Here is a 23889-nt window from a genome sequence, read left to right as displayed (position 1 = left end):
TTTCACAGAAATCAGTTCAAATGATAAATATTAGGAAAAAAAGGAAAACAAATACATTAAGGAATCAACAAGAATGAGCCTGTTTTGCATCAGTTGGGGGGAAGAATATGCTGGGGCATGAAGAATCCTCCTCTGGAAATAATGAAGAGGTCATTTGCAAAGAAGGCAAGAAGTCTACTGGAAAGCATACAAGCTGACAGGTGCTAAATGTGTTTTAATTTTTTATTAGAGAAGTTGAAAGTTTAATTTCAGTCTTGACGGTAACATAATTTTCTTTGCTTTGTTCAGAGGAACACAGAATCCATTTGTACAAGCATATACAATTCAGTTGGTGCTTTGTGTCCTAAAATCAATCCTCTGATTAGTTCTAGACTACTGTTTCCATGCGCTCCTCCCGGCTTTGGCAGCATGGCTCAGTTCCCCGCGGAATACTTTTTCATGCACTGTCTGCAACGCAACTACGGCGGGCTTAAAGACCATGCAGATAAACACTGTAGCAAATTGTTTTAATATTGAACAGACGTAAAAAGGTTATTTCCTGATATGAAATTCTGAAAATCTGCATAAATATTTTTGTGTAAAATTAAATTAGTTATGTATTTTTTTTTGAAACTAGAACTTGAAGTATCAAGAATGCCCACATAATTCATATACACATATATATAGACTTTTTCATTATGCTAAAAGTCTTGATAGTCAAATTATATTCTGTGCCATACATTTATTTAGCCAGTGTTTATTTGGCATTAGGTTAACTGGATGTGTACGGATTAGTCCTAATGGGTGCCTGTGTATCATGCAAACATAGTTCTAGTATTCCTGTTGACTAATCTTGTCATGTGGCAATACTTAGATGATTTTGCTCTATAACAGTATGAATTAGGAGTATAAATACTTTATACATGGTCACATTTACAAACGTTTGCCAATAACCACTTCACAATCTTTATGGTGGAATAGTGTGTTATAATGTCTGGAATCGGCAGAAGCAATTCCTATAAAGCAAATATCAGCTGTAAACGGTCTTATGTGTACCTAACAGAGTTCTCCCTTGAGCCCTGATGAGTTTTGGCACAGGTACACTGTTCTATTTTTTTTTTCTCTAATAATTTCCACAACTTTTACAGGAAATTAGCTTCTTATGGCATGGCAGAGACATGGCACTTACTGATGAGGTAACTTAGATGTAGAAAAATTCTGCAAAATTATTTGTCTAGCAGATTGCTGCTTCTGCTGATGAATTTGTAGACAGAGTTTTTTTTTTTCCCCTAGTGCATGCACTTGCTATTGAATTACTAATGCACTATTTTTGCTGCAGCTCAAACATGTCCTAAATGCATCACAGAGCAGAGTTGTTAACACCAAGCTCATTCAGTTGTGATGGTATTTTATAGCAAACATGTTTAAGTTGTAATAGCAAGGGTAAAACTCTGCCTTACTGGGCTAGTAATTTTGGTGGATTCGGAGCTACTTTTGGTTGGCCAAAGAAACCCAATACTCAAAACGTTACATAGAAGTATGTCAGTCTCTATGGTTTCGGGTCACCTCTTGTCTGCGCCTAAAAGACAACAGCCATCTTGCGTGAAATCTCTGTTGGGAAGGTTGGGGGTGATCTTTTGATGCTGTGTGGTGTTGCTTCAGTTTGAATTTTGGAGTTTCACACTACTGTTGCTGGCCTGCGGTCCATCTCGGCTTCCAACTTCACCATCTGCTGCATCTCCTTCGCCTGCAACATCAGAAATGAGGCCTTAGGATACTGCACATGCAGCCACCCCAGACTCTCTTCTCCTGCAAATCTGATGCTATCACTCTATCCCTGCTACTCAAAGTGAGGTCCAGGGATCATCAGCATCAGCACTGCCTGAGACTTGTGAGAAATGCACAATCTTGGATTCTACCCCAGACCTATGGGATCAGAATGTGCATTTTTCACAAGATCCCAAAGACATTTTTTATGCACATTAAAAGCTGTGAAGGACTAGTTCTACAGCATGCCAGGAAAACCATCTGAAAAGAGGCTAAGCCAGTCAATACTTAAGACTAGGTCATGTCAAACCATTTGCTTTCTAGAGATGGACATGTTGCCTTGACTGTGTGTAATCTGAAATTTTAGGAGTGTTGCTTATGCACACAGTTTTCCTCCAATAGCCTGAAATTTAATTAATTCCCTAAGAATCTGACTGATGGAGAAATTTAGGTGGGATCGTATCATGTTGGTTTGGCTCGAGTACCCTGCAAATAAAACATTACGTGAATATGTAGGGTTCCTAGAAGCCTATTGTCCAGAAATTGTCCCTACCAGCTCTCACTTCTTTGGGGTAATTTTTTATAGGCTTCATGAGACTGAGTTCATCATGGCTTAAGACTGTCACTAGACAACCAGATGGTTTTGGAGGTAGAAAGGAGTCAGAGGGTCGGGGCAGTGGGTCATGGTGGGGAAGACTCCGGTGACAAATGAACTCTCTTATTTCAACATTTACTTTCCAACTGGTTTCTGGATGTTTGGGTCCAACCCAATGCATGCATTTTTTGAAGGAAAAATAAAGTGTCCCTTTCGTCTTTTTGTGACCTACCACTTTGAAATAAAGGCCATTTAGGAATGGAAACATGGACATATATAGCTATTACTCAGAGGAGGACTCTGAAGTGGTCTGATGTTACTCCTCATCTCTGCTTAGGTACTCCAACTCAATGGAAGGTCAGTGGGGGAGGGGCAGAGAGGAGGTCAAATCCATAGGTCATCCTACGAGTATCTAAATGTCCCCAAAAGTAGTTTGACCCACGGACATACAGGAATTCTTTTATTTCTACATTGTGGCTTTAAATTTCCTTTTGGCAAAGATAGATATAGTAATACCAAAGAATTTAATCTTTCTGCTCAAATATGGGACGGATGGTTCCCTCTACCTAGAGAGTTTTCACTGCCTGAAGTATACTAATACTGAGAGAAATGAGAAATGGAGAAAAATATACAAACATGGAACTATGACACAAACAGTATTCATAAGAGATGACAGTGAAAACGTATCAGCATTGGAAATTAAATACTTTTATGTTCTATAAGTAGTAATAAAAGATGCCCTATTCTTCTCCCTGCTTAAAATTTAAAGACGATATTGAACATATGCTGTTATAGGCCTAGTCTCAGAGCGAGGGTCTCAAATGAGCAGGGTGACCATTCATTCCCATTTGTTGGGGACAGTTCCAAGTTATGCCCATAGTCCTGGCAAGTATGAACATCATCCCCTTTCACTTGCAAAACTATCCTGGTTCAGATAATAAATTATAGGGTCACCCTACTTATAAGAGGTGATTAGGGTCCTTGGCAGACCAGACCTAGCAGAAAACATGACAAGAGTCACTGTATAATGACACCTTATAATGAATGTTTCTGCACGCAGACCATAACTCTGTCATTAAAAAGCACCAATGAACTTTTAGTAGGGTGCTTTAACAATTAATTGCAGTCCTATTAATGCTTATGAAAGTACTGACTTTGTGACCCAGTCTTAGCTGTGATCGGTCCAAATGACAGTCATATATCACTGTTCTTGATGCCTGGGAATATCTTCATTAGCATGACTTGAGTTTTCTAGGTCTGCTGTAGGAACCATTGGCTAAGACTCCTTCAGAAATAATTCTCAAGATTTGGGGCATTTCCGTTTGAATATTACCTCAGAAATCCAAGCATGAAATAATCAAGCTTTTAAATCCAAACCCTTGAGATACTAATTAGTTATGACCAGAGATGAATCATAAATGGAGACTGCACCGAGCATACTAACAGAGCTGAGAAGGAAAGCAATGTCTTGCTTATCAGAGTTTCAGTCCTACCTTGTGTTTGGGACACTGCATGGCAGGATTTCAATAGCTGTTTGTACAAAAATAGTAATGTCAAAATTGAGTCATACATATAAAACAAAGAAAATAAATGAATACTGAATAAATGAATACTTGAAAAATGAATGCAAAACCATATACAGAAAAGCAAAGAGCTAAGAATAAAACATGTATACGCCCATCAGTGACGAACTCCCCTCCCAGGTTGGTCTCAACAGAAAATTAAAAAACAACAAACAAACAAACAAAAAAAACCAAAGCAAACAACCAATGCCTGGGACCCCAGACTGTGCTCTCCTGCAGGAGTGAGTGGGAAACTGTCCCGTTAGCAAGAACCTTCACTTCTCTTTATTAAATGATAGGATTGATGACAAAAATCAACTTTTAAAGCTTGGGTATGATAGTAATGGAGGGTTAATGGTTGAAATGGTACATGGCAGGATGGATGACATACTCGTGGCTGGAAAGTCTATGGGAAAATTTAGTAGAAAACTGCTCCCCGACCTTTGGAGTTTGAAGCATTGGATGACCATGTAGGCAAGGCCATTAGGTGGCTTAAAAAAGAGCACATGAGGTTAGGATCCAGAATTGGGGCCAATTATATTAAATTATAAATTATATTAAAACTTGAGTTGTTTCTGCTAGTCCCCCAACGCTGGTCTAGCTAATTAAGTAGCTCCTTGGGGGGATGGGGTGAGCTTCTGGGAGTAAGGTCACAAGGAAGCAAGTAAGAAGCCTTAAAGCAATATTATGGATGAATATTTTTGGCTTAGAAACAGAGAATAGTCTTTGGGTTTAACAAGGAAAAATTGAGGATTGTCTGGAAATAGGAAAATTTTCTGCCAATGAAATGTTTAATTGGTTATGAAGGGAGCTCTCCTACCTGGTTCCAGACCTTGCCTAGCATGAGGGAAGAGACGGCGTGACCTTGTCTTTTGCACCTATACCTGAGTTGTTTTTGTTTTTTTTTTATATTTTATTTATTTATTTGACAGACAGAGATCACAAGTAGTCAGAGAGGCAGAGAGAGAGGGCAAAGCAGGCTCCCCGCTGAGCAGAGAGCCTGATGCGGGGCTCGATCCCAGGACTCTGAGATCATGACCTGAGCCGAAGGCAGAGGCTTAACCCACTGAACCACCCAGGCGCCCCTATACCTGAGTTTTTAACCCATGGACGGGATAGCTAACAGCTCTCTGACCTTTAAATTCCAAACCAAACAAAACCATACTAGAAAGACCTGGGACTAAATTTGTTATTGAACAGCCCATGTTTTTGTAAAGCAGGGCTTAGCACAGAAATTCAAGTCCAAATTCTACCTCTGCCAGAAGCATGGATAGGATATTGTGAATTTCTTTTCACTGAATGTCCTTAACTCTTCATCAAATCTCAAGCTCCCTTGCGATCTGTGCTTTCCTAAGCTTCTGTGACTCGAAGTGTCAACTGTGGGTGGTAGACATTGTTTATGACATATCGAAAGGCATTATATGAATTTTGGGGGGAAAAAAGCCACTATCCTCCCAATACGCTCAATCAGTCCAGTTATCACTAATCCCATATATTTTAATGCAAGAACTCTGGTGTGGTTTGAATTCTCCATGGGTTAGGATAAAAACTCAAAGTGATTTTTTTTATTATGTACTTGGGCTCTGAAATGAAAAACGTAGGTAAGTGTATTTTCCAGCTCTGATATTCACCACTATTGTAGTAATGAGTAATTTTTAGCACATTTACATTCCTTAGCCAAACTTGTTGCTAAGCAACACAGTAATTTCTAAGTAGTTTCTTAATTTAGTTAACTGAAACATAACGGTGCCTTACCTTCATTGTGCCTTCTTCTGAGAGGCATCCTTATCCCACCCAGCCCTGAATCACTGAAGTAGATCCTAATGTTTTGGAGACGGTGGCTTTACCTTTATTCACATTTCCATTTTGCCCAATGGGAACACTTTCTGGGAAGTGCTTTAAGAGCAAAAACATAAGCTAGGTATCCTGTACCAGAACGTGATGTATCTATGAGATGGTCACATGAATTAGACCCACAGGACAATAAACGTTTATTGTCCCCCTTGAGGATCTGTGGACTGTTCATGAATAGAAGCATTTAGCTGAAAAGGAAATGTGAAACATAACTCAGAAGTATGCTGATGAATAGAACTTTGGTCTACTGAAAAGTAACAAATCTGAAACCGGAAGTAGGATTTGTTACCCAACTGTAATACAAAAAAGAAGATTTTATGGTTTTGTTTTACTTTCTCAAAGATACATTTTAGTGTAATTCCCAACTGAAGTGTTTTTCAACAGAAGCCATTTACTCTGAGAAATATACCTTCAATAGAAGTGCTTTATAGATGAAATAGGAAAGAACAATGTAGTATGAGAACCGATTTCATCAAACCCTCTTCACAGTTTCTAGGCAGAAGTAGATTATCTGGATAAAAAAACTTCTAAACAAGCTATACCTTACGACTGAAATTTGAGACAGACTGAAATTGAAACTGCTCTGTAGGGTCATTTTGCCTTATAAGCTAGAGCTATGGCCATCAGCTGAAATAAATGGCCGATGGATTATGTCACCCATTGGGGAAGGAGCCCACCTGCACCGTCTTTTAGGTAAACATACAGAGATCTTGCTGTTGTTCTCTGACAACAGCTGATGGCTAACTCAAGAGGTGGATTTTGGATGACTATTGGTGTTGACTTCTTAGTGTTATGTCTAAGGAAAAACACCAAGAGTATAGTATCCACTTGCATTCAGTGGTTTGTAGTTTTGGCAGCTCTTTTCTGTGGGTCCCACTTGAAAGCCCTGAGATTGTTTTAGGACTTTGCTTTTAGATTGACATTGAAAAAAAGGTAGTTTCTCTCATTTGCTTTTAAGCATAGCAAATGTTTCAATTTGCTTACTCCCACGTTGCAAATTCTAAAACTCTAAATGAAAATGAAAAAAATAATTTGTAACATTCCTCTTCTCCTCTCAGGGGCATCATTCTTAGAACCATCACCATCTATTCAAAGGATGACTTTGGGTTCCCCGGTATGCCCCCCACCATGGCTGTACTCCTCTCCCACTTCCAAAAAGAATTCTTTGTCTTGTTTGATGAAATGCGGAATATACAGCAAAAGGGGTCACATTTTTACTAGTCACCTTTCCACACCACTACTCATGGCATCTGCCCCCCAAAGCGGGCTGGCTCTGTCTTTTCATGCCTTTTAGGTAGGATACCTGCTCATTCTGTTTCTCTAGGAACTCGAGGTGTTCAAGCTGGACTTTTTTCAACTGATCCATTTCTTTGGACTGTTTCATTGCAAGCTGTAAAAAAGAAAAATTCGGATAAACTTTGGGTTGTAATCTGAAAACTTACAGATGAGGTATGACTGGTAAGTTTACAATTTAACTGAGGGAGATGTTTATAAAAAAATCAAGAAAAATAGTCTGAAAACTGAAGAGTTTAAACCCATAATTATTAGTGGGAAGATCTTCTCTGCTAAAATCTTCTCAGAACATAATAGAATATTTATGCACAATTAAAGCTTGGCTTTCTTTTCCATATAAAATGGTGCCAGATTAATACCATCAAGATTTAAGTGATAGATTAGTTAGCTCTCAGGGAGCAGGCAAGAGAAGCTGGAATGTTTAATGTACAGAAAAATCAAATTAAACAAATTACCCAGAAGAGGTTTGATATCTAAGCATGAGTTATTGTTTACAGTGCCAAGAAAGTTACAAAATACTTACTCTCTTTCTTTCTTCCAGAAACTTTTTGGTGTTGCTGCTATTTAACTCCCTGACTCGCCTAAAAGTAATAGGTACAAATAACAGTTGGCATGACATTGAATAGAATTAACATAATATTACATAAGAAAGTGTTATATTCCATTTAATTCTCTGGATGGGATTATCACTTTTCCTAATTTTTGCAGAATTTTTAAAGACATAATGTACAGAGAGAAATACAAACATCTTTGTACCCATCACTCAGGTTAATTAGTATTAATGTTTTGCCCTCCTTGGCTCATCTTTTTAAAGGAAACAAAGTGTCACAGATACAGTTAAAGTTCCTTTTGTATTTTTCCGGATTCCATTTCCCTCCTTCCTTTCTCTCTAGACATAACCACTATTTTGAGTTTGGTGTGGACCTTCCCATCCATGTTTTAATATTTTTATTCCATATGGATGTATATCCATTTGTAATATATACAAGCACTTCTCAAACTTTTGGGTGCCTACAAATCAAATGGAGATACTGTCAAAAACACAGATTGCTGGGCTCACTGCCAGAGGATCTGATTCAGTGGGTTTGGAGTGGGGCCTGAGATTTTGCATTTCTAACAAGCTCCCAAGTGATGCTGCTGGTCTCCATTGTTCTGTTTCTCAAATTTACATAAATGGTAACCTACTCTGGGTTTCTCCCCATAACGTAAAAGTTAGCCGAGGTTCTAGAGATATAACCGTGTTGCAAACTATTTCATTACTTTCATCGTTGTATAGATTTTTTCCATTTATGAAGAGAATACAATATTTCCAGTTTGCCATTAATGACAGGTTATTTTCCAACAATGCTCCAATGATCTGGTGCAGAGGACCCTGCAATGCTTGGCGTGCTGACGGTCTGTTGATTCAATAAATGTAGGGCATACCTTTCTGTGCATATGAGCCTGGACTTCTCTAAGGTATATGCCTAGATTTGGAGGTTGGTAGGGAATGAACAGCTTCATCTTTACTCCAAAGTGCTTATCTTTATTGGCATTCATAACCAGGGTCTGAATGCTACCCTTCCTTCAGGTCTTTGCCCATTCTTGGTATTGTCAGACATTCACTTCTGTGTCAATTAGTTCTGTGAAATGGCATAACTACCAGCGAGGCTGACATGATTTTCATGACTGAATAGACCTCTAACTGATTGAATTTGCCTAAAGCTATGCGTCTCTTCAGGTTTTCTCCTTCCTTTTCAGTCAGTTTTGGTTATTGGCATTTTTCTAGGCAATTGTCTATTCCCTTTAAGTGTTCAAACTCACTGCCAGTATTCTTTAAGTAGTCTTCATTTTCAAAAATACTGATTAGATCTGCAGTGATTTCTCCTTTTTATTTGTGTATTTATTTATTTATTTACTTTTATTGAAAATATTTTACTTATTTATTTGACAGAGAGAGGGAGAGAGATCACAAGTAGGCAGAGAGGCAGGCAGGGAGAGAGGAGGAAGCAGGCTCTGCGTTGAGAAGAGAGCCCGATGCGGGACTCGATCCCAGGATCCTGGGATCATGACCTGAGCTGAAGGCAGAGGCTTAACCCACTGAGCCACCCAAGTGCCCTCTATATTTATTTATATTTATATTTTATTTATATATTACTAACTTGTGCTTTTTCACTTCTTGAGCAGTCATTAAACCAGGGTTTTATCTTTTTTCAAATAATAAGCTTTTTCACTTCTTGAGCAGTTCATTAAACCAGGGTTTTATCTTTTTTCAAATAATAAGCTTTTTCAAATTTTTTCAAATAATAAGCTTTTGTTTTTGGTGATATTCTGCATTGCTTTTTGCTTTCTAGTTCGTATTTTTTGCTTTTTTATTTCTCCCCGTCTGAGATCTTTGGGTTCATCCTGTATTTCTAATTTTAGACTCTCTTGAGTGTTTAGCTCATTAGTTTGCATTTATTTTAAAAAGTATATACACCTAGGGGCACCTGTGTGGCTCAGGGAAGCATCTGGCCCTTGATTTCAGCTAAGGTCAGGATCTCAGAGTTGTGAGATCAATCCCGCGCTGGGCTCCCTGTTGGGCATGGAGGCTGCTTAACATTCTCTCTCTCTCTCTCTTAAAAAAATGTATATACAGCGAGTCTATAATTAATTCTCAATCTAAATATCACTTTAGCTACCTTCTTTTTTTTAAGGTGGAAACATTTAAGACCTACTCTCTTAGCAACTTTCAAGAATATAATACTGTTAACTATAGTCACCACGCTCAATATTATATATCTGGAACTTACTCGTCTTATAATTGGAAGTCTATCCCCTTTAACATTTTCCCATTTCTCCACTCCCTTAACTCCTGGAAACCACTGTTTTACTCTAAGTGAAAGCACACATTATTTGTCTTTCTCTGGTTTATTTCACTGAACATTATGGCCTCAAGGTCCATCGATGTTGTCACACATGCTAAGATCTCCTTCTTTTTAAATGGCTGGATAATATTTCTGTATGTGTGTATGTGCATGTGCGTGCGTGCATGAGGACAAACAATGACTCTGACTTTATCTATTCATCCACTGATGGGCACTGAGGTATTTCCAGGTCTTGGTTACTTGAATAATGCTGCAATGAACACGGGTGTGCAGATATTGCTTTGGAATAGTGACTTCATTTCCTTCAGATAGCTACCCAGAGTGGGGTTGTAAGATTATATGGTATTTCTATTTTTAATTTTTGAAGGAACCTCCATATTGTTTTTATAGTGGCTGTACCCATTTATACGGCCCCAACAAAGCAGAAAGCTTCTCTTTTTTCCACATCCTCACCAACACTTCTTTCTTATCTTTTTGATAAATAGCCATTCTAACAGGGATGAGGTTTTATTTCCTTGTGGGTTTGATTTGCATCTCCCTGATGATTAGTCACCTTGAACACTTTCCATGTACCTCTTGGCCATTTGTATGTTTTCTTCGGAAAAATGTTTATTCAGGTCCTCTGCCCATTTCAAAATCAGATTGTTCTGTTGTTGAGTTGTATGAGTTCCTTAAGTATATTTGGATATTAATCCCTGATACATGGTTTACAAATATTTTTTCCCATTCCATAGGTTGCCTCTTCATTTTGTTGATTCTTCTGCTATGTGCTTTAGCTCCCTTCTACACACTGACAGACAGTACTTGCATTGTTGTTCCATTTTCAGTGCACTGTTTCTGTTGAAATGTCCTCTTTGACTCAGGAATAGAAGTCAGCTTCTATAGGTCCTTCTAAGCTATCTGATTGTAACTTCTTAGATTTTATTTCTCAGTACTTTGGTAAAGTGGGCACACATACATAATGCGTGTGTTTGACACACGAATTATTTTTAAAACCAGCTATTTGTAGGTGTAGTACCATCTACCACTGGGGACAATGTCAAAACAAAAAAATTAAAAACATCGTTAATCATCAGTAACTTAGAATTTAAGATAATTTGACCTCAACTGGGCTGAAGTCAACTCTGTAACATACTTGAAAAAAGTGATAAAGAGCTCTTTAATGATTAGCACATTTATCCAAATGAATTCTGTATTTTCAGGGAAACTAAAATAGTTCATATTGATGAGGTTTCCCCATGGCTGGAATATTTTATGTTTCTGAGTTAAAGCAGATGTCATTTCTACTATACAAGGCCCTTAAACAAAGTTCCTTGTCTGAGAATAAACAAAGAACCACAACCGGATGGTGCAAAGAAGTATTGATTAAACTGAGTAATCATTTCCCTGGGTGCTTCATGTTGACTGAGAAATTTCTCGGCCAACATTTTATTTTGTTTATTTATTTGACAGAGAGAGAGAGACAGCAAGGGAGGGAACACAAGCAGGGGAAGCAGGAGAGGGAGAAACAGGCTTCCCACTAAGTAGGGAGCCCGAAGTTGGGCCTCGATCCCAGGACCCTGGGATCATGACCTGAGCTGAAGGCAGACGCTTAACAGACTCAGCCATCCAGGTGCCCCTTGGCCAACATTTTACAAAGTCAACTCATTTCCAAGTCAAATTACTGTGGAATTCCATACCCAATTGATGACCCATTCCCAATTGTACTTAATGCAAACAACATTTCTGCATGAAAATGCACTGGATGGCGTGATGCTTCATATTTTATCGTATTTCATGGTTAACATTATTTATAATTGAATTGTGCGTTTAAAGAAATCAATGAAATTGAGGTAGTTGGACAGCAGTTGTTGCCACATTCAAAACAAAAGGCAGGGGCGCCTGGGTAGCTCAGGCGTTAGGTGTCTGACTTCCGTTCAGGTCATGATGCCAGGGTGCTGGGATCGAGCCCCAACATCGGGCTCCCTACTTAGTGGGAAGTTGGCTTCTGTCTCTCTCACTTCCCCTGCTTGTCTTCCCTCTCTGTCAAATAAATAAATAAAATCTTAAATACACAAAAAGCGAAAAGAATAAAAAACCCCTAAAAAACAAAGAGGCAACATCTGGTATCCAATGAGCCTCCATAAGAGACTACATAGATAGAGAGACCGTGAAACAGAGGCACTTTCCTTTGCAGCTGCAAAGTTCTCGAGCAGCTCAGCCTCTAGCTCAGGGATAGCAGACTGTCTTGAAGCCCTCAACACGCTCACATCTCAGTCCCAAGAACTAACCTTCATGTGGCTCGGTTATTTTGGGATCACTGGGAATCAAGGGATCTCAATGCCCTCTCTTAGGTGACAGGACTCCTGATACCCTCTCAAATCCCCTGTGCCTAAAGAGTTTGCACCTGGAACCTTCTCTGGAGGTCACACACACCTTCCCCCAGCCCCAGGGGGGAACTGGCTGATCAACACAGAAGTACAAAAGCCAGATGCCCTTGGTTCAAAGAGATCAGATCAGTGGTGCAGCTTATCCTCCAGACCAGGCTTGGATCAGGCTGAAGAGGGACTGTAGCGGAAACCAATATACCCTTGCCCTGTCACTGCCTTGGACCCTCCCTGCTTCCCCTACTCCTCTTCTCTGAAGATCCCTTCCTCAGTAAATGATACGCACCTGAGTTCCTGTCTCAGTCTCTGTTTCTAGAAAACCCAACTCAAGATAAGGTGGAACCAGAAAACTTGAGTGGGGACTTTTGAGGTGTTCCCTGGATTCAGGGACAGCACAAGGCAAATCAAAGGGAGAAGACTGCCCTCCTACAGGCTGCTAGTCAGAACCATCCCGTCCAGAATGCACCCACACCTGAGCAGGTGAGCTTCTTGCATATTTTATGCAATTTGGTGTGCAGACGAGCACACGTATTTTACTGGTGGTAGTGAACAATCAGAAGACCAGTGTTCTATAGCAACCAGAATACATCTGCATAGCAGTTCTAACAGCAGAATTCATAGCCAGCACTCACAAGGATTATGAGTAGTGTCTGTGCGCACATACAAACGTTGTGTTTATGTCTCCCAGCCAATGTTCCATCCCCACAGGGAGCACGCTCAGGCTTACCTTTCCCGTTCTGCTTTGTTCTTGATAGATTTATCTTGGCTGATGGCTTTGCTGTTTTCCATAGAAATCTTAGCCTGGTGCGCTCGCATTTCCTTGCTTTCCCTAAGTATTCAAAGTAAAGAAATAGGGGTTGGGGGGAAATGGGGAGTTAGTGTTTAGTGGGTACAAAGTTTCAACTGGGGAAGATGAAAAAGTCTGGGAGACCAATGGTAGTAACGGCTACACAACAGTAGGAGTGTACTGACTGCCACACACTTTTAAAAATGGGTAAAATGGGGCACCTGGGTGACTCAGTCAGTTCTGCCAGTTCAGGTCATGATCCCAGGGTCCTGGGATCAAGCTCCGTGTGGGGCTCCCTAATCAGGGGGGAGTCTGGTTCTCTCTTTCCCTCTGTTCCTTTTCTCTGGCTCACATTTTAAAAAATCTTTTAAAAAATGGTTAAAATGGCAAATTTTGTGTTATAGATATTTTACTATAATAAAACAATTCTACAAGTAACAACAGGACTATGTTCACTTTTTTTTTCTCCCACTATTAAGCTCATCAAGTTATTTTGTATCCTGTGGGAAGGAGGGAAAGAGCTCCAATACACGAGAAGTAGAAGTGGGTCACCTACTGAGGAAGTACCAGTGATGAACGGGAATAAAGAGACATTACGTTTGTCCATTAAAAACATATTTTCCAGTTTTGCCCTACATTTCTTGGGATCAGATGGCCTGGAAGAGAGAGGATGTTCTGAACCTCGCTAGTGACCTTCATGTTCTCTGACAGCTCGTGGGAATGAAGGGGACTGAGTAGTTTCAGATAAGCATGGGATATCAGAGGGCTGGGGAGGGGAGGAAGCTTACATAAGGCCCCTGATCCCTGCATGTGCTGGGATATCTGTGTGTACATGAGAAAGACTCATAGATTATTTATGTGTACATTAAAGGTATACATTTTGGAACACTGAAATGAGTATTATTAGCAAATAATTTTTTCTGGAACCGAGAGAGGTCTCTTTGAAATCCTGCCAGGAAATAAATGACCAAGAAGGAGGAGTCAGGTGTTCTAAGTAGTGTCCGGACTGTCTCAAAAGAGATGGACAACACTGGGCCCACAGAGACAAGAAAACGCACAGAAACTCCCGGGCCCAAGCAAATGGCTCTCCAGTTGGTGTTATCAACCGACCATTTCCTTATTCATTCATTCAACAAACACTTCTCAGTGACTAAATGTAGCCAGCCAGTCTTAAAGGGGGCAAGATTTTTTTTAACCAAGAGCAAAAGCTGTAACTGTAAGGAAGACATACACCACACAGGGTGCTTGAGAAAACGTCCAAATGCTCCTGTTACTTGGAAAAATGTCCTGGCTGTGCATTTATTTTTTAAGGAAATTAGTAATTAGGTTATGCTCTCTTCAAATAACTTCCAAAGCAATGCAAGAATTAGTGAACTTTTTCTTTTGAGAGATAAGTTCTTTTTTTTTTTTTCCATTCACTGACAAGAAAGAGGAGAGAGGAGTAGCCTCATCCTGTGAAGTATCTTTGGAGAAGGAGAGATGGTTACAATCTGGTACTGTGGCAGCGGTCAAAGACAGAGTGGTGAGCAGACATTTTTGTGTACTCAATCAATGGCATCTCACAGGGAAAAAAAAAAAAAAAAAAGACCACTCCTAACCTATACAACTTTATAGGATACTTTAAAACCGATAGGGTACGGAAAACTGACCTCCAGCAAACTTAGCACCGTCTACCTCCTTTAGTTGCCTTGAATGAGAATCGGCCACCACATTCTTACGGCCAGATCGATCTCTCCAGAACCAGGCTGGGAATTCATGAACGTGCCCAGATAATTTATGCAGTTAGCATTGAAAAATGTTTTTGTTTGCTTTTTTGTATAGTGCTTCTATTTTCTACTCTTGTGTTTGTATCAATAGACCTAACAGTGGCATATGGGAGGCAAGAAGGGAGAAGCCGGCAAGCTGGAACAAAGCAGTGATCAAAGGATGTAATTGACATGGATGCTCTTCCGCTGGGGGTGGGGGATCTAGCTCATCATTTGCAGAATTTAAAAAGGATTCTTCAATTCATATACCAATACTTCTTTGCTGTGTCTTGATTAGGCCTATCTTCCTAAAATTCCTAGAAGTCCTAATCATGTAAAGTAGGATCTCACCACATTTAGCCACTGAGTGATCAGATCTGATCTGATCAAGGAGCTTAACTGGTTGGTGTTCATCTCTTTCTGTGTCCTCTCTCCTAAGAGGCTCCAGGCTATTTTCCAGAGCCCAGCGTTGGGCCTAACACTCTGTGAAGCCTCCATGACTGCTCTGAGGTCAGCAGAGCTCCTTTGGGCTGCTCTGCTTTTTAGTACACATCCCATACTATTTGTAATTCAACTGAATTTTTCATGTGCGTGTGAAGACCTTGCTAACACTTGTAAGCACTTTGATGGCAGAGGCCATTGCTTATAGTTCACGTTGCTTGCCTCAGCTGTATGACATGATACTCATAACAGCTCAGGATTACTACAAAATTAGCGGCTCCGTCTGGAGAAGGCCCACTTGCCTACCTGTCATGGGACAGTTTCAGCTGCTGGGTTTGCTGCTCATGGGCATTGATCAGTAGTTTTCTCAGGAGCTCACACTGCTGGCTGAGGTGTAGGTCCCGGATTTCTTGCTCCTCAGCACTGTGGGTGTTGATCATTTCTGACCACTCCTTCGTGTGCTGGGCCACTATCTCTTTGACCTGTGTGGGGGGAAAGGGGGATGGTGCCACTTGGAACTCTCAGGTATAAAATGAAAACACAGTATCCTTCGTGCATTTCAAATCCCACCCCCCAATTTAGCTGGTAAATCAGTAGACATTCCAATCTGAAAAAAATATGTACTAATCCATGGGAATCAGGAAGTCATAGCTTCTTAAAATAATCCATTACTTTGGTTCTAAATATTCAGCCATGACCTGTGATTTCATTGCCTAACTTGTCCATGTTCCCTTTTGTTGGGACTCTGGCCTCCTTTATGGATTCTTTCAGCTTCTCATTTCTTCGTGCTCTTCCCGTTTTACATCCACAAGGCCACAGGTCTGAATGGAAAAACCCTATGTTCTCTTATGGCTGGATTATGACTCATTGTGTCAACCCTACCAGACGTTGGGGTAGAAAGTCTCCCCCCTCCCCATATCCGTGCTCTTTGCAATGTGGTTTTGTACCTTTCCTCATCAAGAGCTAGTATCCATTTCCCCACCTCCTTGAGTCTGGCTGCCCTTGGGACTTGCTTCATCCATGAGAAAGTGGCCTTGGGACAGAGCCTACGCTAGCCTGCTGGAGAATGAGAGATCATACAGGAAAAGCAACCAGCCACCAGCTAATGACCAGGGTATCTGAGTATAGCCATCCATCCCAGTTGACGGCAGACACATGAGGGAGCCTAATCAAATACCTAGAACTATTCAACAGAGTATGGCCCAAATTCTGACCCACTCAGTTGTAGGGTAATAACTGGTAGGTGTCTGAAGTCACTGAATTTTGACCTGGTGTACTGTGCAGCAAAAGCTAGCTGATATCATGGCCAGCGTTTCTACTTTCCTCCTTTCCTATCTGTGCAAAGCTTCTAGAAGTCACAGCATGTGTCTCAGAGACACAGGGCTTCCTGCCTCTGTAACTTCACTCAATGGACACAAAATATGTAGCATGAGGAGAACCTCCATTAAAACCACATTACTTGCCCATGTGAGCAGCAGGGCCACCGGCCAGATGATAAAGCTGTGTGGAGACACAGAGAGGCTGGCTGGTTTGACCAAAAGCTAGAGTTGGGAGTTTTAAGAGTACCCTCTCCGCTTCTGTAACTATTATTGCTAGAAGAATTATTTGTGTCCTTGACTGGAACGTGTGCTCAGTTCCTCAAAGGTCTTCAAGCTAGTTAGTCTCCCAAGTTCCTATTTTCTTGTGCTTTGGGGGAAATATGAGTAATTGAACTCATCTCCTATAATGTCAGCTCTTGGTTTTTTCCCCATCCTAAACTTCCACAGCAAAGTTAGAATGGGATAATTATCAAAGAGGTACTTAATCCCCAGGTTGGGGGCTTTTTTTTACTATGTTTAATGTTACTTCTCTAGAGAAGTATGTTCTGTATTTTATATAGTATTTGTCCTGTTTCACTTGATACCCCAGAGACAGGAGGCAGACAGCGTAGACAGACGGTATGCATATCTCTACAGATGAAGGAAATGATGTTCCATGAATGGACCTTTTCAAAGCCAGTGAATCTGGAATGAATGTGAATGCAGAGACCCCTTGGCTTCCCAGAGCAGCCCCAGGTTACTGTTATTTCTGATTTAGGCTAGGTAGGGTTTCTAAAAAATTACAAAGTATCTTCTGCAAGTTCCTGCTGTAAAAATAGGCATTTTCTTACCTTAGATTTGTGATCTGATGTCAGTGTCTGAATTTTAATTTCAGTTTCTTTTTTCATTTCGAGACAATTACTTCCCCTGAAAATGGAAAATCATAAATGTGTGCCAGATGTTAGATTTCTTCCCATTCCCATGGGCCCTTGCTCCAAAGCTTTCTAATGAAGACAATTTGTTCATCAAACATGGGATGCCATGGCTCATTGGGCAACATCAGTATTTCTAGTAATAGATGTACACCTTACAAAACCTCTATATCGTGATTACTCAATTCAACCACTACACAAAGAGACACTTCCCATCTAACAATGATTTCATTGTTAAGGGTCTGTGGTCAGAGTTTCCATTTTGGTTCCTGCTTTTCTCGAGGCTAATTTTTCATTTATTCAATAAAATATTATTGGAGACAATAACTAGAAAATAAGTCCTCAGCCTGGAAGTGCATTTTTAAATTCTTTCTGGTTATAAGGCCAGATTTTTGTCTTTTACACATGCCAGCAAGGCAGAAAATAGCATTTCTTGGCATCCTAGGGCAATTTTTGCTTTTTATTCCATTGTGACTAGGAAATACATATGAGGCAATTTCCCAACAACCATTACTGCTTATTTCAGTGATAATTTTTCCCTTTTGGAAAATCTGTAGCGTAGCTGAAACCAGAACAGGTCCCAAGCTTCTGCCTTCAGCATAAACGCTCTGATGTATTACGGCCTAAGTCAGAATGCCTCCTTATATTATGGAGAATGTCTCCGAGAGAAGCATTATTCTAAAAAAGCTAGGACTCTGATCGAATCTATCACTTCTCAAGGGCAGGCATGGAGGATGCTCTCCCTCTAGTTTGTGGTTCAGTGAGCTTGTGCCATCACACAAAGATCCCCCTGGCTTAATTCTAGACAAAACTGTTTTATAGTAAATGCAGTAACAGAGTTTAAGAGTCTTGTCTGGTGGCATAAGCTGAAGATTCTTGTAATATTAAAAATCAAGGTTGCATTTTTTTCCCCCAGGAGGGCATCAAACTTATTTTCTGTCTATGCAAAAGGATTTCTGTAGTTTCAAAATTTCCCGACTTTAGCTTGCCCTTCCTTCTCCCCCCATTTACCTTAAAGATACCTGAGTGGAAAACACATGAGAGACATATTTACGGTGTCATCAACGAATGGCAGTCCAACTGGAATAAAGCTCCTCTGTTCTACTTCAATCCCTGCCCTCAGTTGGACGAGTCTCTTATTTTCCAGGAAAAATTTTTTAATGGGATGAAAACACAGTCAAGACTATGTTCTTCTTTGACCTAAACAGTTAACTGAACTGTTGGGAAAGACAAAAATATAAAAAGGCAAAAAGCTTCCAGAAGGTAAAGAGCCATTACCCCTTCTTCTTCATCGCTTTCTCTAGGATTTTCTCATGCGTCGACTTCTCTTTGTCATACTGTGCCACGATTTTGTCAACTTGTGTGCAGTGCAACTTCTGCATTGTGCTGTGCTCCTGAAGGAGAAGAATCTGCCGTCACAAGTTGGACTCTTTGAGGGTCTGACAAAATTTACCTGTGTTGGGCTGGCATGATTTTCAACAGCTTTCCCAGAACCTCAGTTTGAGGTATAACCAATTCTGAGAAGTGGAAGATTTCCAATCTCCCACCCAACACAGGAGTTTCTGGTACAGGGGCAGCCCCAACAAAGGAGTATATATCCTCAGCCTGAAGAACATGCTCACAGAACATGCCCAAAAGGTATCCCTGCCCACTACTGGGCAGGACCAATCATCCCAAAGTCCTCTCTTCTACACATACATGTTCTCCACAGAACTTCTACCCACTCGTCTTTGTTCTGTTGGAGACCACTAATTAGTCTACAGCGCCTTCCACGCCTTGGTTCTCAAAAACCCAAGTTCAGCTACCATACCTTCTCTATTTCACATGCGAAGTGTAACTATTCACATGTGATATGGCTTCTAAATACCCAACATATTTTTGGAAGATCTTAAATACCATCACCAAATGGTAAGAATTACTAGTAGGGTTGTCACTGTCAGCTGACTTCAAATCCCCATCATGCCTTTGTGGGAAGAAGACTTGGAGAAGACAAGTGCTGGGTGGGGAAGATCCTCAGGACAGGAACTGACAACAGGGACAAGAGAGTGGTCCAAGGTTGCTGTGGATTTGGGATCAGGGAATCATATGTAACTGTATCTTCCTTAATTTGTGGTTGGAACATCTCATAAATCTAGCCCCGTTCCCAATATGTGTGAGCTTTGTGTTATCAACACATTTCAGCCAGGGCTTTTGCAGTGTGGTAGATTGGGTTAAGGACATGGGTTCTTCAGGCTTAAGTCCTAGGGAAACTCATCTAGCCTCTTGGTCTGTTCATCTTTGTAACTGGGATAGAGATATCGAAGTCACAAGGTTGTTAGGACTAAAAGTAAATATAGTAATATTTCAAATGCCTGTTACACCTTATTCAAAATATAGTAACATGTTTATATTATTCAATATCTATGATAAGATACAGAGATTGACTTGGGATAAAGGAGAACAAGCAGAATGATTAAATCAATCAACGTTCCCTTTCCACTGAACCAGCCCCCTCAGGAAATCAACATGTTAAGGTCTCCTTATTTGAATGGATTTAACTACTCTTGCATTGCTGTGGACAACAATGAACCCACTAAAATGCCTTACTAATAGTCTTCCTTTTAAGATTTAAAGGCATCACGCCTGCCCAGCACATGTGTTAATTTTCCTGGGCAAATAAATAAGGAACTCTGCAAGTGCAGATTCAAACAGATTAGAATAATCTTTCTGCTTTCCTGTTTCTTGCAAGTACCAAAGGGAGGGTGGAGAGGGTCGTTCTTTAAATAGCCCAGTGCAGCACAAGAAAAGGAGAGGATTTTGAGGCTTCGAAGTACAGTGACAGACAATTTCTTAAGGAAATATTCTGGTGAATCTTATTAACCCAATTAGAGATGAGGAATGAGGCTGTTTGTGACAAAAGGCATTCATGATGGATTCCAGTAGGTAAGACAGGTTCTACGAAGGCAACACAAGTCTTTGTTCAGCAATACATGGCACAAAACTTGGTTCATAGCAGGTACTCATTAAATATTTGTTGTTCAAATGGAAAACAAAAAAAGCCAAGGGAAAACAGCAGTCAGTAATTCTGGTCTTAGTTCAGTCAATAATTAGCCAAGTGGCCTTGTACAACTTATATAAATCTTTGCAGCCCTCACCTTCTTTCTTAGAAAACTGAACAACAGCCATTTGCCCAACCTCATTCATGGGTTGGTTATGAGCTGCAAAGTTACCTAATGCATGCAGGAGTAATATGGAAAATAAGGGGGCACCTAGGTGGCTCTGTAGGTTAACCATTTGCCTTCCGCTCAGGTCATGATCCCGGGGTCCTGGGATCAAGTCTCGCATCGGGCTCCCTGCTCAGCGAAGAGCCTGCTTCTCCCTCTCCCTTTGCCCCTCTCCCTGCTTGTGCTTTCTCTCTCAAATGAATACAATCTTTAAAAAAGAAGTATGGAAAATTAGAAGCACATGGAATCAAAACGATTACTGTTCATACAAATAACAAAGTTGGTCTTGAAAAATTATCTCTGTGTTTCTGTTTCCAGATACCACTTTTCCTTTCACGAAGGAACGGGATCCTAATTATGTGATGGTGGTGAAGCCTCAGCTTCCTGAAGTGTAGAAGAGAAGAGCCGGGAAATGGTCTCTCAGTCCATTTTAACTCAGAAAAAGTCTATCATTGGTTTTATTCCTTGGTCCTTAATTAAATCATGAGACACTATCGAAGGGGCGTAATTTTTTTTTTCATTCATTCAGGTCAAGAGTACCAAAATTAGACATGTTGACTGGAAAATCAATCTTAGTTGGGATATTTTTGGGGAGAATACATATACAGCTCTTAGCAAGATTTATAGGTTTCTTATTGGAGTGAAGAGCAAATTCATCTTCTTGTGGGACAGACTTCTGGTGCAATTCATTCTTGTGACTGATGGGGCAGTGGGCGTGAATGACTGTACCACAGATATTGCTGAAAAACTGGATTAAGTCATGTTTGCTCAGCATGAAATTCTGAGGTCACTGGTAAGCTGCTTCTGTGGGTGGTTGCTGTGTCTCTTCCTAACAGAGTTGTGGGTCTGGCACTGCGGTCTTACCGCTAATTACAATTGACAAGTTTAAGAGCAGTCTTGATGTTATCAGCTAAATTGCTTGCAGAGCAAAGAACAAATTTTCCACGACTAGATTTACTGAATGTCACATGTTAGTCGGTTTCTCAGGCATTTCATTTGACTCATCTGCTGGTGATCCTGCAAACCGTTGGCCCCAGGGATGCATTCTGCCTACAAATGTGAGATTTCTCCCCGCTCTACATGATGTTTTGAGAGAAGACTGAATTAGGACTAATATTTAAAGATGCAGAAGTTCATATAAGATTTCATATTTTAGGAGCCCCCTTTCGAGAATGAAGCTGGCCCATTGACTCTCAAGGCACCGATGGTGGGGAGCTAAGTCTGATTAGCCTTTTGGGTGGGAATGAATGCTCTTTTCCTCTGTCTGACCAACTGCCTTCATTTACTTGCTTAGTCCCTATAGGCATTTAAGTTGTAATTATTCTTCTAACATGTTACTGGGGATACTTAGCCAACTTTGCTCTAAGGATCTGACCACATCAGACAGTTGAACAGTATGCCCATTTCTTACTGAAAGAAGCCCCAGTTCTGGACTCTAGTGACTCATGCATTAGAGGAGATGACTGTTATTTAGTTCTGCTTTTGCTCTCTCTCATCTAATGGACACTTGACAATCATTCCCCCTAGTTTCCATTTCAAATTAGAGAGCTAGTTCTAGAAAGTGAGAAACACAGAGAAGTCGGATTGCCAGCTGCACTCACAGGGTCAAAAGCAATGGCCAATGACCATGGCCAACTGTCCGAGGCATGTTAACTAGCATCCTGATCTCATTTGGGGCTCACATGGCCACTGTCCCTAACTTTTCTGCTTGGTGTCCTAAAAGCAGCTCACACACCTATTTCTGTGTCCCTCTTGCAGAAGGCAGATCCTCATACACCACAAATCCTCCTCCATCCTATAGCTAACCTTCAAGTTGGAAAAGAAGATTTCTTTTGCATATTACAGTTGTGTCTTAAGCCACTGGGATTTAGCTCTTGGATTCTCTTTAGTTCTAAGAAGTGGCATTACTTAGCTAGGCTAATGTCTGAGAGCTGAGAGTGCCCTACAGTCCTAATATGGACTAGGCAGGAGTCTCTGCTCTTAGTTGCCAACTGCCAAGGTTGATGTATGGATGCTGTGGTTGGGAGCAGACTGCCTGAGCCAGGTTCCCTCCTCAGTAGGTTACTTTATAACCCAAGGCCTCAGGGTGGCAAATCTTAGCCCCATGTTAGGGGGCTCCAAAATTGTTAAAAGGGGGTTGTAAGGTGTTGTTTCACAGAAAGGTTGGGAGCATTTATTCTCATTAGTGCTTGACAATAGGTCAAAATCTGTTTTTGTAAGGAGGCCTCATCCTCAGCTTGCAGGAAATTAGGGGGACTTCCACTAAGGGATCAAGGGACATAATAGAGTACCAGGTTATATTCCTAAAGAAACAATTCTCAAAATGTAATGTGTGCAGGAGAGGTGCTTAAATTTTTCTCCTAGACCTCTTCTTGGAGATGATAACTAAGTTTCAGATGCAAGAATATGCAGTTTTTACAAAGCTTCCACTTCTTGGTCCAAGGATCATATGTTGAAAAAGCAGTCCCAAAGGAGGCCAAGATATCTGTGCCCCAAGAGAATCATGACTGGTTTTAAAAACCTTTTACTAAGGCCATCAAGAAGATGTAAGGAATAAAAATCAATGTGGGAGTACTCAGAGATAACGCAGTAGAGTGGTTAGGAGTGTGAATTTCACTACTGGGTGTGCGAAAACACTAATTCCAAAATATATATGGACCTTTGGAATTACAATAGCCAGGTTGTGGAAGCAATGCATGTGTCCACTGATAGACACACGGATAAAGAAATTGTGTGTGTACACACACACACACACACACATACACACACACACTGGAATATTATGCAGCCATTAAAAGGATGAGATCATGCCATTTGCAACAACATGGATGGATACAGAGGGTATTATGGTAAATGAAGTAACTCAGAGAAATACAAATACCAAATGATTTCACTCATATGTGGGATCTAAACAACACCAAAACCAAATGAAGAAACAAACAAAAAGCAGAATCAGACCTATAAATACAGACTTATGGCTGCCAGAGGAGAAGGGAGTTGGGAGATGGGCAAGATGGGAAAAATGGGCAAAGGGGAGTGGGAAATACAGGCTTCCAGTTATGGAATGAGTGGGTCACATGAATAAGAAGTACAACATAAGGAATACAGTCAATGCTACTGTAACAGCATCATATGGTGATGGATGCAGCCACACTTGTGTGGTGAGCACAGCACAGTGCACAAACTTGTCAGATCCCTACATTGCACACCTGGAACTAACT

General features: G+C 40.6%; 1 protein-coding gene across 1 annotated transcript in view; it reads right to left on the bottom strand.

Annotated features, from left to right (window-relative positions):
* Nucleotides 1-205: 205 nt before the first annotated feature.
* PLCB4 (phospholipase C beta 4) overlaps nucleotides 206-23889 on the bottom strand; it is a 408965-nt gene continuing 385281 nt past the window's right edge. Inside the window, exons 33-40 of the mRNA XM_080813478.1 lie at nucleotides 18744-18859; nucleotides 17385-17460; nucleotides 15542-15717; nucleotides 12990-13091; nucleotides 7574-7631; nucleotides 7061-7147; nucleotides 3835-3871; nucleotides 206-1726 (exon numbers count right to left, since the gene is read on the bottom strand). Of these exons, the coding sequence (XP_080669604.1) occupies nucleotides 1638-1726; nucleotides 3835-3871; nucleotides 7061-7147; nucleotides 7574-7631; nucleotides 12990-13091; nucleotides 15542-15717; nucleotides 17385-17460; nucleotides 18744-18859 (741 nt within the window). The 3' untranslated portion in view covers nucleotides 206-1637. The remainder of the gene's footprint in view (nucleotides 1727-3834; nucleotides 3872-7060; nucleotides 7148-7573; nucleotides 7632-12989; nucleotides 13092-15541; nucleotides 15718-17384; nucleotides 17461-18743; nucleotides 18860-23889) is intronic.

This window comes from Martes martes (genome assembly GCF_963455335.1).
Source record: "Martes martes genome assembly, chromosome: 9".
Lineage (NCBI taxonomy): Eukaryota > Metazoa > Chordata > Mammalia > Carnivora > Mustelidae > Martes > Martes martes.
Note: the sequence above shows the minus strand (reverse complement) of the source record. Positions and strands in the feature narration are given on the sequence as shown.